This window comes from Ceratotherium simum, chromosome 24 (assembly GCF_057802395.1).
Source record: "Ceratotherium simum simum isolate JZ-2026a chromosome 24, ASM5780239v1, whole genome shotgun sequence".
Lineage (NCBI taxonomy): Eukaryota > Metazoa > Chordata > Mammalia > Perissodactyla > Rhinocerotidae > Ceratotherium > Ceratotherium simum.
In genome coordinates, this window is record NC_141923.1 from 4,557,917 (window position 1) to 4,572,301 (window position 14,385).

A 14,385-nucleotide genomic window follows, 5' to 3' on the forward strand; every position below is an offset into this window, starting at 1 on the left:
AACAGGTTTGGAGCGGGCTGCGGGGGCCGGGGGTTCACTGGCTTTAAACTGCCCAGCTGGTTTCTATCTATCCTAATTAATGCCACTCAGTAAACACAGGAAGAGTCATCAGGACCCTCTCAGACATTAAAGAGCGAATTCGCTGACATGAACATGGTACGTGCAGCACATGTTAACGTGTGTTAATCTTGGCTTCCACCACATGAGGCCAGCACCTCCTATTAAACAACGCTGAAAGAGAGAACTCCAGGGGAGTCAGCAGCAAGACTGCAGATGCCTGATGACGATCTTACTTTTGCTTCGACAGCGGCCAGGTCCGCTTTGATGGCCTGGGCCTCCGAGATCAGGACAGCGTACTCCTCCTTGTAGCGGGCGATGCTGGCTTCCAGATCCCGGATCATCTGCTCCACCTCGTTGGCCTTCTGCTGGTTGTCCTTGGCGTCATCCTCCAGCTTCTGCAGCTCATTGCGCAGAGGCTCCACTCGCTTTAACATGTCTGCATAGTTAAGCTGAGGAGGGCAAACGGGTAGCTGTTGTTTAAGAGGCCTGGACAAGAGGTCACCTCTCAGTGGGAGCTCCCAGCTGGCTAATTACCTGTGCGATTGCCCATTTGACCATAGGGCCGCAGGCCAGGGAAGCCCTGTTTACAATTTCATAATTGTAGCTTGGATTGGACATGTAGTTTTTCTTCATCTTCTCCCTTATGGCATCACTGCAAAAGAGAAACTGCATCTCTGAGCACATGTAGGGCAAAAGTAGAGAAGAGTGTTAGAAAGTCAACGTGTAAAGGCCAGTCCCATGTGTCGCCCCAGTGACTTCTGAGGACGAGCCAGACCGACCCTGGTTCTAGGTGACAGTGGACACTGCTGCTGAGAAGGACTCTGACCTTCCCGCCCCTTGCCCCATCCCGACAAGAGAGAGACTCCAGGGCCAGCTCTGTTGCAGCAAGGGGCTGCGTCCTCAGAGAACTCACAGCTGGCTGTGGGGACAGAACGGGATTCAGCTTGCCGGGGTTAAGGGATCAGAAAACTACTGCCAGGAATGTGGGGAAGAAATCTGACTACTTCTGGGGCCGGCCCCGTGACTCAGCGGTTAGGTGCGTGCACTTCACTACTGGCGGCCTGGATTCGGATCCCGGGCGTGCACCAACACACCGCTTGTCTGGCCATGCTGTGGTGGCGTCCCACATACAGCAACTAGAAGGATGTGCAACTATGACATACAACTATCTACTGGGGCTTTGGGGAGAAAAAGGGAAAAAAAAAAGGAGGAGGATTGGCAATAGATGTTAGCTCAGGGCCGGTCTTGCTCAGCAAAAAAAGAGGAGGATTGGCATGGATGTTAGCTCAGGGCTGATCATCCTCACCAAAAAAAAAAAAGAAAGAAAGAAATCTGACTACTTCGAGTGGCAATGGCCTAGAAAGACATGCGTGTGACTAACAGAACTGACACTGCCTTCTGGCATAGGACATGTCAGAGACGACAAGGCCATGAGAAAACAGGAAAACTTCTCCCCTCCTCAACAATGCCTCTCCCTTCTCGGCAGTGCTCACCTGATCTCCTCTGCAGAGAAGTTCACGATGGTGGGGATGAAGTTCTCCCGCATGATGATGGAGCGGATCTGCTTCCAGTCGGTGGTGCTCTCGCCCAGCAGCAGACAGATGGACTCGAGCGCCAGCTTCACGGCGGCAGGGGGGTTGGCCATGGAGCGCACCTCCACCAGGTGCTGCTTCTTGATCGACTTCACGGCTGCGCAAGCGCAGCAGCAGCAGCAGCAGCAGAGGGGGTTGGGGGGTGGGAGGGAGACAGCAAGCTCAGTGAGCAGGGACCCAAACCACAGACACCGACTCCAATTAGAAAAGCGACAGCTGCTCAGAAGACCTAAGCGAATGTAGGATTTTCTGCCTTAAAATCCTCCAGAATAGCTTTCAAATAATTCTAAAGCTCTTACTGTACTAAGCCCAAACTGCAGCGTCCCGTAAAAAGCAGGATATGATATAAAAATGTCTCAGAAATCCTCATTAATTCCCTTACTTCCATAAAGATTAAAAATTTTTTAAAAATTTACTTGAGCATTTCTTTTATATAATTTAAACAGACATTTTCAACCTGTCACAATTTAGAAGTTGTCTGACTGGCTGGGTGAAGATATGGAATTAGCAGTTCTAAAAAAAATGGCCAAGCCTTCCACAAGCTGAAATGTACAGTTTTCCAGGCTCAAGTTTTATTAAAACACTTTTTAAGTAATTACTCAGCAAGTGATAGCTAAATTAAATTCTTATCTAAATCCAACTCTGAATGAAAATCTACAGTTTGGATGGTGCATTTTACTTCATCTTGTGGTGTAATGTGAAAACTACACATAATTAGGTTATTTGAAACAAATTAAATGCTAATGGGCAGGAAGGGAGCACAAGGTTAACGCTACGCTTTTTTTTTTTTTTTTTTTTTAAAGATTTTATTTATTCAGTTTTTCCCCCCAAAGCCCCAGTAGATAGTTGTATGTCATAGGTTCACATCCTTCTAGTTGCTGTACGTGGGACTCGGCCTCGCGTTGGACAGAGAAGTGGTGCCTCGGGGCGCTCCCGGGATCCGAACCCGGGCCGCCAGCATCAGAGTGCGCGCACTTAACCGCTAAGCCACGGAGCCGGCCCTAACGCTACTCTTAATTACCGTGTAAACTGCCAACTAAAATAGGGTGACAGGTTACATCCCTACTTCTATAGTATTTCACAGGCACATACGAAGTGGAAAAGGAATAAGAAATGACTGCTACCAATACTTAAATTAGTAATCATTGGCCACGGCCAGAACACTATCAGAAATAACTACACTGGAGGGCAACACTGGACATTTTATAGTATTTCTGGGTGAAATTCAAGTCAGGAATTTATAAATAGAATATTTAAGTAATTATCACCAGATTTTTAAAAAACATCTATCGACATAAAGCTTATTTTGTCAACTTCCTCTTAGGAGCAGAGTTTCACTATGGTGAAAGCAGATTAGCTTTAGAGGAACTTTGCTTTAAGAGATAAAAGCACTCAAGCATTTAGAAAAGCCTTTAGATATTTACCAATACAGGCACACCTTGGAGATATTGTGGGTGTGGTTCCAGATCAGCACAATAAAGTGAGTATCACAATAAAGCGAGTCACAAGAATTTTTTGGTTTCCCACTGCGTATAAAAGTTATGTTTTAGGGGCCGGCCTGGGGGTGTAGTCGTTAAGTTTGCATGCTCCACTTCGGCAGCCTGGGGTTTGCAGGTTCCAATCCCAGGTGCAGACCTACGCACCGCCTGTCAAGCCATGCTGTGACAGGCATCCCACATATAAAGTGGAGGAAGGTGGGCAGGGATGTTAGCCCAGGGCCAGTCTTCCTCAGCAGAAAGAGGAGAATTGGCAGATGTTAGCTCAGGGCTAATCTTCCTCACCACACACACACACACACACACACACACACAAAACCCTTGAATGTCAAAAAAACTCCTTGATCCATGGGGTGCAGAATGGATGTTCTATTAGTAGGCATGAAAACAACATAAATCTCATTATACATCTCCATCAGAGCTCTTGAGTGACCAGGCACTTTGCCAATGAGCAGTAATATTTTGAATCTTTTTTTTTGAGCAGTAGGTCTCAATAGTGGGTTTAAAATACTCAGTAAACCATGTTACAAACAGATGTGCTGGCATCCAGGCTTTGTTGTTCCACTTATAGAGCACAGGCAAAGGAGACTTAGCATAATCCTCAAGGGCCCTAGCATTTTCAGAATGGTAAATGAGCACTGGGCTTCACCAGCTGCATTAGCCCCTAAAAACAGAGTCAGCCTGTCCTCTGAAGCTTTGAAGCCAGGCACTGACTTCTCTTTAGCTATGAAAGTCCCAGATGGCATCTTCTTCCAATAGAAGGCTATTTTGTCTACGTGAAAATCTGTTGTTGGGGCCGGCCCCGTGGCTTAGCGGCTAAGTGCGTGCGCTCCGCTGCTGGCGGCCGGGGTTCGGATCCCGGGCGCGCACCGACGCACCGCTTCTCTGGCCAAGCTGAGGCCACGTCCCACATACAGCAACTAGAAGGATGTGCAGCTATGACATACAACTATCTACTGGGGCTTTGGGGGAAAAAAAAAAAAAAAAAAATCTGTTGTTTAGTGTAGACCGTTGTTCGTTATCTTAGCTGGATCTTCTGGATAACTTGCTGCAGCTTCTACATCAGCACTTGCTGCCTCACCTTGCACTTTTATGTTATGGAGACGTTCACAGAATTGAAGAGAGTTAGGGCCGTGCTCTGGATTAGGCTTTGGCTTAAGGGAATGTTGTGGCTTGTTTGATCTTCTATCTAGACCACCAAAACTTTCTCCACGTCAGCAATAAGGCTATTTTGCCTTTTTATCATCCCTATGTTCACAGGAGTAGCAATTTTAATTTTCTTCAAGAACTTTTCCTTTGCATCCACACCTTGGCTAACTGTTTGACACAAGAGGCCTAGCTTTTGGCCTAACTTGGCTTTTGACATGCTTTCCTCACTAAGCCTAATAATTTCTATCTTTTGATATAAAGTGAGAGATGTGCGACTCTTCCTTTCACTTGAAGACTTAGAGGCCGTTGTAGGGTTATTAATTGGCCTAATTTCAATATTGTTGTGTCTCAGAAAATAGGGAGGCCCCAGAGAGGGAGAGAGACGGGGAACAGCTACTTGGTGGCACAGTCAGAACACAACACGTATCAATTAAACCCATTGTCCTGTATGGGGCTGGAGTGTGGCACCCAAACACAATTACAGTAGTGACATCAGAGACCCCTGATCACAGAGCACCATAACAAATATACTAATAACGAAAAACCCTGAAATAATGAAAAACTTTGAAATATTGTGTCACTGAAAACGTGACAGAGAAATGAAGTGAGCAAATGCTGTTGGAAAAATGGCTCTGATAGACTTGCTTGATGCAGGGTTGCCAAAAACTTTCAATTTGTAAAAAATGCAATACAGTTATGTGCCACACAATGACATTTTGGTCAACAACGGACAGCATATCTGATGGTGGTCTCATAAGATAAGTACCATATAGCCTAGGTGTATAGTAGGCTATACCATCTAGGTTTGTGTAGGTTCACACATCGATGATATCAACTAATGATGCATTTCTCAGAATGTATCCCCGTTGTTAAGCAACACATGACCATATTTGTGAAGTGCAATAAAACAAGGTATGCCTGTAAAGCTTTCGGAAACAGACACAACTGCAACGTTTGAGGGAAGCCCATGTTCAGTCCTCTAAACTCTACAGTAATGTGTAGGGAGAGCATCCTTTCTAGAAAGCCAGGCCTCTGATGTATTTACATACCATTCTGGGCCTCAATGACAGCAGGCTCCACCTTGTCAAGATCTTCTTTGACGCTCATTTGTTTGTCTGCAATTACTTCCTGCTGCTTATGCAGCTGTTCCTGAATTTCTTGGCTCATAACCTAGAAAGGAAGGACGGTTTAGCTATGGGTTAGGCATTGGTTAATTTGCTGAGTGAATCCTAAAACACTCCTCACCCCACCCCAAACACATACACACAAACCTCACCACTAACCCGTTAAACCCTAAAACGCATCTCAGACTAAACTTCCTACTCTCTCATTAGAGGCTGGAAACGCCCAGCCCACACAGGCCACAGCTCTGAAATAAAAAGAAGCACCTTTTTCTTTTCGGCCTCCTGTTGGTCTTTCACCATCTTTTTCAGCTTGTCGTTGGCCGCCGCATTCTTTACCTCCAGCTCTTGGCTCTTTATCCTCAAGTCACGACGCAGCTCTTCTACCTAAAGAACAAAAACCACATTAGGAAAATAGAAACATGTAGAAATCACCTCAGAAGGGGTCCTCGCTCCAGTGCACTCCCAGTAAACGCAGCTTACGCCTGTGATGTACCTGGTCGACTGTCTCCTTGATTTTTCTAAGCCCAACGTTCAAATGCATCTGCTGCTCCTCCAGCTCGCTTCGCTTCTCATGGAACAGGTTGGCGTAATGATTAATGAAGTCCAGGTAGTGGCGAGGCGTGATGGCCATCGTTCTGCCTCCTCGCTTTGCCAGCCGAGCATTAGCCTTTTAGAAAATCAAGTTAAATCTTTTCACTTCTCAAGATGTTCTCTGTGATTTAACCTCAAGAAACTCTCTAATTGTTCTGCCTGTTGGACCACAGTGTGACAGGGTCCTGAGACCCCGTCCTCAGGAGTCACGACACTCGAGTTGGGGTCTTAGTTCAGCCTCTTACGAGATCTCAAGAAGCTCCTTAAACCTCTAAACTTTCTCCTCAAACTTCTCCAAGATGAGGAAGGCAATTATGGCAACCTCAGAGGAGTACTTCCCAGGAAAAGGCTCCACAAACTGGTAATTACTATGAAATGTTAGTTACGCCTCCTCTACCTTCTCCTGGTTGGATACCAAAGCAAGACACAGCACTAGCAAGAGACAGGCAAGGCAGCACAGCTGCTCTGGTCCCCTCAGGCTAAAGGGAGACGTCTGAAGCAGGGCAGCGAGAGAGGAGAGCAGCACGGGAAGCCAGGGCTGGGCTACACTGTGGAGGCCTGCAGGTGTGGTGGGGGTGGTAGGGCACCCACAAGATGGAACGCCTACAAACTCAGGGTGTTTGTTACAAAGCTTTTCAGGTGAGAGCTGACTGGACTCTTCTATTAGAGTCTGAAGCAAGGGTCAGCAAACCAGGGCCAGCAGGTCAAATCCTTCCACTGCATGTTTCTGAGAATGAAGTTTTAGTGGTGCATAGCCACACTCACTGGTTTCCGTATGGACTATGGAGGCTTCTGCACTACAATGGCAGAGCCGAGTGGTTGTGCCAGAGACCTGTCTGGCCCACAAAGCCTGAAACATTTACTATCTGGGCCTTTACAGAAAAAGTGTGCTGGCCCCTGGTCTGGAGGAGAGAACAAGGGCTTGGACACAGGGGTAGTGAGAAGAGAGAAGCAGAGAAGAACGCTTCACAGAGGTGGGATCATGGGGCAGTAAAAGGGTTAGAGGACTCCAGAAGGTGCAGCCCATGACAAGAAGGATGAGATGTCATAACAGGTAAGGACACAGGCGAGAAACAGAGACCTCCCTTGCAGGTGATGGAATAGCGTCAAGTATGAAGTACCTTAGGGTCTACTGTTGCATCGGTTTAGTTTTATGTTAGGACGATGGCTAGTTTTGCTTTTTCCATGATCTCAAAACTGAACCCACCTGGTGAAGAGTCTGATGAACAAACACACAGCTATTTACAATAGCTTCCCGATGTGACGGTGGCTGCGGTAGTTTGTCATACACAACTGGCATGTAATCAGGCACAATATAATTCGGCTTCTCCAGGTCCATTTTACTTGTGAATTCTTTGCCAACTTGATACAGTGCTTCCGTGGACCAGTCCCCAAACCAATTCAACACACACCTGGAAAAGATGCCCATATCTCAAAACAGCTACCAAGAGCCGGGTTTGCCCTTTAGAAGGAAACCAGCTGTTCTGACCAGGGCTGAGCGGTGATCAGTGCACCTGTTGAAAAGCGCCGGGGAGGTGGCTGCGCGGTCCTTGAGTCCCTCTGAGGACGGGTTCATGGTGAAGACAACGTGGAGGTTGCGGATGACCTGGCTCGTGAACCATTTATACAGCTCCTCGTGTGAGTCCAGCATCAAGCCCTCCTTCTGGGCCCCCTCTTTACACTGGGTCATCAAGGTAGCATACTCATCTCCTTCAAAGAGACCGGGAACCTAGGAAATAAAACAGCATGATGACTGATTGGTCCTCATAACACGACACCAGGTAAAATGCAACACAACTCACTTAATTACCTCTCCATTGGCCAGAAGGGTATTCATTCGCTCCAGGAATCCAGAGTCTAATACATTGGACTCATCCATTATAAATGCTATCTTTTCATTTTTACAGCCAGAACGTCTCAACACTGTCCGGAGATCTTCATCAAAGTCTTCCCCTGTGTACTTCCTATGGACCTACAGAAGCAGTTGGCAGGTTAGGTACCTTCTCATTCAAGGAGCTATGTGCAAGAATCAAGAATCCATTGTTGGGATTAAGAGGCTACGATCAGACCCACCTTAATCTGATACACACTCAGACCATTCATCCAGGCCACAAAACGGGACAGGGTGGTTTTTCCCGCTCCACTGACACCAATCAGAAGCAAGTGGCCTTGAGGTTGACGGAATATTCTGAAACATTAACATAAAAGATAAATTTTAAGGCTTTTATGCTCCATTCCCCTTTTGACCCTCACGTGCCAAACTTTTTTAGGATTTTATCTACAACATTTTGAATGTGTTTTAACTTGAATTTGTACATTAAATGTTTGTTGAGCAACTGTTATTTGCCAGGTCCAGTGCGGATGCAAAGATCAATAAGACATGGTCCTGTCTCCAGACGCTCAGATGACAGGAGGGAGACAGACTCAATTCTAATAGGAAGTTGAAAGGCTGTAACCACCGTAGCTGTAAAGTGCTAGGAGGAGCAGAATGAAGTTCTGCTTAGAGGAAAGTCCAGGACAGTGAAACTGGACTCAGAAAGAAGAGAAGGGGGAGTCGCTTGGAAGAGAAGGCTGAGGAGGAGGTAGAGGCAGGTCAGTTGGGAACAGCATGAGGCCTGGCATGAGCCCCCACCCCACATTAAGTCAAGAGCAGTTTAGGAGAGTGGTGAGGCTGTAACAACAGAAAGCCCACCGGTCAATCCTGAGCACGTGGTCTAACACTTCATTAAACAGGACCAGAGGAACATCAAGTTCTTCTTCATAGAAGACTTTCAGCCTAGCTTTGACATAATCTCTTAACTCTTCTTGGTCTACTGGGATGTAATCCTGTAAAAAACAGGTAAGACCCAAATTACTAAGAAGAAATCATCTTAATTATTATACCAAAGTCAATTATATTTCCATATACTAAGAAACTGTTAAAAATGCATTAAAAGAAAATATGATTTACAACACATCAACAAAAATGTAAGTTAACTAGGACTGGATGTAAAAACATGTAAAATCTTTACAGAGAAAATCAAACTTCACTGACAGACATCACAGAAGACCTAAATAAATGAAGAGATATACCAGGATCATTGAGAGAAAAATGCACTATTGTAAAAACACCAGTTCCATCCAAACTGACATCTAGAATCAATGTAATCCCAGTCACTATCTCAACAGTGGAGGGTGGTGGTTGTTCAGTGCAACTTGTCGAGCCAATTCTGAATTTCATTTGGAAGACGAAAGGGCCAAGAATGGTCAAGATCCCCCTAAGGAAGAATCAGGTGTGAGGGCCTACCTACCAGATAGACTTATTACTGTCATCAGGACCATGTGGTTTTAGCACAGGAAGCAACAAACAGATCAATGGAACAGTACAGAGCTCCAAAATAGACCCATGTGTACAGGGTGACACTGCAGAGCAAAGGGTTATCCAATAAACAGTGCTGGGACGACGGATGTCCACAGGACAAAAACTGAAAATGGACCGTAGCTCACTCTATACACAAATTTAATTACAGATGGATTAAGGGTTTAAGTGATACATCGTTAAGAAAGTTTATTCTTCAAATTATAAAGAGAGTGAAAAGACAAGTCACTGGGAGAAGATACTGCCTACAAATGAAAAAGAATTGATATCTAGAGTCTAGAAATAAATAGAATATTCTAGCAATACTGAACCTACCTACCTTGCTATTTCTTGCTTCTGTGCATTTGCTTCTGTCAGGTCCTTGGCCTGGCATGCCCTTCCTGACACTCCTTCCTGAAAAAGGTCTACGAACCACTTTAAGACCCAACACAAGGGTCAGCTCTACCACAGATCTCTCCCCAGACTGACTCTCTCCCATCTGTCTTTCTCCTATTAAACTGAACTCCTGCATGAGAAGCACCTACTGAATGAAATGCACATTGAGAGAGCAACTTACTAAAATACCCTACTCTATTTTTCAGAGAAAAGAACAACTCATAGCTATTCTGGAAATATCAGCTTTGTTTAGTATTTTAGTAAATGAAACATTTTCACACAAATTATTCACAATTGCCCTGTTTTTAGTGAGGAAAGTGAAAGCAAAGACTTCTTTCACAGCAAACACTGAAGCCACATCTTCTGCTCGTTGGAAATGCAATGCTCTTGTAGCAACCATCTCACAGGAGAAAGAAACACACAGGTGGCAGCCAGCCAGAGCCACCTCCTGGGATTTTCTACCCTAAATTATCAAAGGCTGCAAATAAGTAGGGCATCGTGCCTATTTACAGTGTACTTCAAGACAGACATTTTTGATTAGAAGATAATTCTAACTAAAAAGACAGAAGAAAGGAAGTACTTCTAAAACGACGTAAATTCGTTACCTTTGACAACCAGTTGCTATACAGGATGGGCCGGCTCACTGCCTTCTCCTTGTCTATGTTAGGGAAGTGCTTCAGAGCTACCATGTCGATGTTCTCATCCGTCCAGCGCCTCTCCTCATCTTCTACGAGTCTATTGGAAGAAGAGCACATATCTATCTGAGTCTAGACAGAGGCCTCGGTGAGAAAATACCAGGTTCTGTAGATGTTGTGGGCTCCTCCAAGGGCTGGAATTAGTCTTCACTAGAAATTCTCATTTTCTACAAATGGAAGAACCTAAGAATCTGAACTCAAGATGGCTTAAGTGATCTGAAATTTTGATATTAAATATAAAACCCCTCAGAACTAGGGCACCACTACATTTTTAAAAATTCCTCTAAAAATGTTTAATTACACTGAGTTTTGATTCTAGTGCCTAAGCTTGCTTAATATAATAAATGCTCCCAATATCATGGGGGCATTAAGGGAACAGAAATAAGGAAAATAAGAAAAAGCTGTGGGCCAGCCCGGTGGCTTAGCGGTTAAGTGCGTGCGCTCCGCTGCTGGTGGCCCGGGTTCGGATCCCGGGCGTGCACCGACGCACCGCTTGTCCGGCCATGCTGAGGCCACGTCCCACATACAGCAACTAGAAGGATGTGCAGCTATGACATACAACTATCTACTGGGGCTTTGGGGGGAAAAATAAATAAATAAATAAATAAAATTATATATATATTAAAAAAAGCTGCAATGTGTACAGCCTTGGCATCACAGGGCTTATTAAAAAAACCACAAAGCAAGCAGGGGAGACTGTAACTGTCCTTACAGGTGTGGGGGTACCTTAGAGAAGCTGAATATATGGAATACTTAGCAGGCGACCAGGGGAAGGTCCAGTGAAAGCATGCCATGTAGCTACTGCAGCCAGTCAGAATTTAAAAGCACAGTTGCTATTGCTACATTTGAACCTAAACAAAATTATCTCTGGTTATTTTGTAAAAGCTGTGAAAATTATATTGCAGTTCAATTTTTTTTTTTTTTTAATTAAAAAAGGGAGAGTGAAGGTAGCTCACGTAACAACAAAGACGACATTTTTAAGGTGACAGAACTGCAATACAAGAGAGAAAAACAGGGCTGCCAGGGCTGCTGTGCTCCTCACTCTGCCTTGGTCAGCTCATCTCCTTCACTGGCTCTTCGTGAGGCAGCCCTGTGGAACCCCAGAACTTCAAGGAGCCTGTTTGAAAAGCAGTGATCTACAACGATGCAATATTCCGAGACTCCTTGAAAGCATGGATAAGAAAAGCTGTTGCGGGCAGGAATAACTGGTCCGGGGGGATAACTGCCAAACGCTGAAGGATTTCTTGGTCTGGAGGGAATCAGCTGCCTTGGGTTCTCCCAGGGGAGTAACTACTAATTAACTACCCACTACCCACAAGTAACTACCAACTACCCACAACTGAGCCTACGAGTGGCCAGAGGGGCTTGTCCTGCTGGGACTGTGTCCTCTGGCGATGGGCCCCAGGGGCTCAGAGGACCTGCCCTGCCACCGGCGTCCTGCACCCCTACTTTTACTCTGCTCTGAGTAACCTGGTTCATGGGCAGGACGTTCCCCCAAATAATGTGCAACAAGAAACTGTGGTGCTGCAGTAAATGGTAAATCAGTTAAGATATCTTGTTTATTAGAAGTTTAGAGTTAAAGCAACACATATTTAGCTTTTTATCACTAACCTGAGTCTAAAGGACTGCAGTACTAAACCATATAAAATTAAAAATAAAAGAGAAAGAAATAAAAAATAACAGGGCAGGGGCTAGGAAGATTATGAATTTATTATAAGACAAAGATTGTACTGAACTATAAAGAATGTAAGAAAAGGGTCAATAATCTTCAAGACTCCTTGAAAAATAAAAAGACTCAACTTTTTATGAGACTTACTGTGACTCAAACCACAAAACCTTCTGCGATCAATGCTGATCACTACCACTGTTAGTAATTCTTTCCCTTAAGTCCTGGTCACTTAACTAGAAAAACTGAAAACTTACAAGGCAAGACTTGATACCAGTGGCCAACAAGTAAAAGAGAAAACCAGTCCCAGAGACACAGCTGCATATCCTTTGATGGGAATGAAGACCGAGGATAAGGAAGAGGAGTGCTGATTATGGCAACCACACACGAGGTACTTGCAGGAAGGCATTTTAGTTCACCAGTGAACTACATGCTTTGACAAGGTCATTACAGGGAACTACCTTGTGTGGTGCCCACTAGACAGTTAAAGAGGTTAACTGAAGTGCCTTGCCGAGGTCACACGGAACCAGTGGTGGGCAGTCACAGCACACGGAGACCCCCTTATATTGGGGGTGGCTATGATCAATTCCCAGATGCAAGGCTGCCCCCACCGCCTCCGCTCCCATCACCAGCTCAGCCTGGCTCACCCTTGGGCAGGCCAGCCTCGCACAGACCATAAGTGGGAGAGTCGTAAGAACTCAAAGTGGGGGAACACGGAGCTAACCGGATCCTTGGCTTTACCTGTCTTGGAAGAGACGGAGGGCTTCGTGTGCCCAAATCCGAATGAGGCCTTCCACAGGCAGAGTCTCCAGAGGTCTCAGTGCCTCAAAGATACCTCGCACCCACCTAGTCATTTCACGGGGTGAATAGATGTAGTGGGGTTGGGTGTCCTGAGTGAATCTCTCCTGTGGGATTCAGAAAAATGCAAGTTACGTGTAAATATTTTTAGACATGAAAAGTGGTTAAAAGGTCAAATGCTGTATAACATTTTTATTTTAAAAATGAAGAATCTAGACCCTGGAATATTTAAGAATGAATTAGTAAATAATGTTGGAACAACTGGACATCTGTCCAGAACAAAGTTAGATCCAAGTTGCTCACTTTATGTTGAAATGAATTATATTTAAAGATCTAAATGTTTAAAAAAATGAAACTACAAAAAAATTCTTTTGAAAATACTTTAAAAAATGTAATTCCTAAGTTGAGGGAAAGCCTTCCTAAGCATGATTTCAAAAGCAGAAATAATTAAAGAAAAAGAAGATTTACAATTGATAACATTAAAAGTTCTGTAGGAAAAAATCTGTAATTATACAAAGTCAAAAGCAAATTATGAAGGGGTGCATTTATATGGTGACTGACAATAATGTACAACTGGAATCTCACAATGTTATAAACTATTATGACATCAATAAAAAAAATAGTCTCAAGTCAAAAAAAAAAGCAAAATAAACACCATGGAAAAGATTTGCAATATTTAACAGGCAAGCACTCATAAAGCATTACGAGTAAGATAGATTATCAATGGAAAATCAGCAATTCTCTTACATCACCTCTTGTTAAAGGGGTAATATGGGAAGGCTTCAAAAAGAAATGCAAATTAAAACCATGAGGGCACTTCTGTTCATCCAGTGGGCAAAGACCTTTTTAAATAAATTTTTAAAAATGTTCATGAGGGGATGGGGAAAGAGGCATTGCTGGTGGGAGTGTAACTGGTCCAGCCCCCTGAGAGCAGTCTGGCAACACGGAGTCACTACAAATGTTGCAGAATAATAATTACATACATGCACATGTTTGTATTGTTAAAAGTGTACATCTGCTTTTAGAAACTGCATAGTATAGTCCCAATTTCATAAAGGAAATTAACATATGTAATGTGTACAGACAAGGACGGCAAGGGTAAGCATGAAAATGCTCACAGTTGCAGTACCTGGGTAGGAGAATGATTTGATGACAGACTTTGGGGAGTCTCTTGGCTCAACAGGAGCTCTGGATAAAGCTCAATCTTTTAACAGAGTTCTTCAGTTACTAAAGGAGCAGAGAGATCCTGCGTACCTGAGACATGGTATAGAACTCCACCATCGCAGCAGTGAGCGGCTCTGCATATGTGCGCAGGGATGGAATGAGCCTCAGCATAGCGCGGTTGAAGGTGCCGTAAATCTGCGTCAGGGAGGCAGGTCCCGGGTAATCCACATACACGACAGGCACATGGCGCAAGAACCTGGGCGGAGACAGCCCAGCTCAGCAGCTCTAGGTGAGGAGCAGTGTGCCGAGGGGAAAGC

At 44.6% G+C, this 14,385-nt stretch overlaps 1 protein-coding gene across 1 annotated transcript in view; it reads right to left on the minus strand.

The window, feature by feature from the left end:
* DYNC1H1 (dynein cytoplasmic 1 heavy chain 1) overlaps positions 1 to 14,385 on the minus strand; it is a 74,044-nt gene that overhangs the window by 13,710 nt on the left and 45,949 nt on the right. Inside the window, exons 41-54 of the mRNA XM_004434264.3 lie at positions 14,159 to 14,324; positions 12,848 to 13,011; positions 10,351 to 10,480; positions 8,705 to 8,838; positions 8,086 to 8,200; positions 7,823 to 7,984; positions 7,527 to 7,741; positions 7,220 to 7,424; positions 5,915 to 6,088; positions 5,686 to 5,805; positions 5,347 to 5,467; positions 1,554 to 1,749; positions 595 to 712; positions 294 to 509 (exon numbers count right to left, since the gene is read on the minus strand). Coding sequence (XP_004434321.1) covers positions 294 to 509; positions 595 to 712; positions 1,554 to 1,749; positions 5,347 to 5,467; positions 5,686 to 5,805; positions 5,915 to 6,088; positions 7,220 to 7,424; positions 7,527 to 7,741; positions 7,823 to 7,984; positions 8,086 to 8,200; positions 8,705 to 8,838; positions 10,351 to 10,480; positions 12,848 to 13,011; positions 14,159 to 14,324 — 2,236 coding nt within the window. The remainder of the gene's footprint in view (positions 1 to 293; positions 510 to 594; positions 713 to 1,553; positions 1,750 to 5,346; positions 5,468 to 5,685; positions 5,806 to 5,914; positions 6,089 to 7,219; positions 7,425 to 7,526; positions 7,742 to 7,822; positions 7,985 to 8,085; positions 8,201 to 8,704; positions 8,839 to 10,350; positions 10,481 to 12,847; positions 13,012 to 14,158; positions 14,325 to 14,385) is intronic.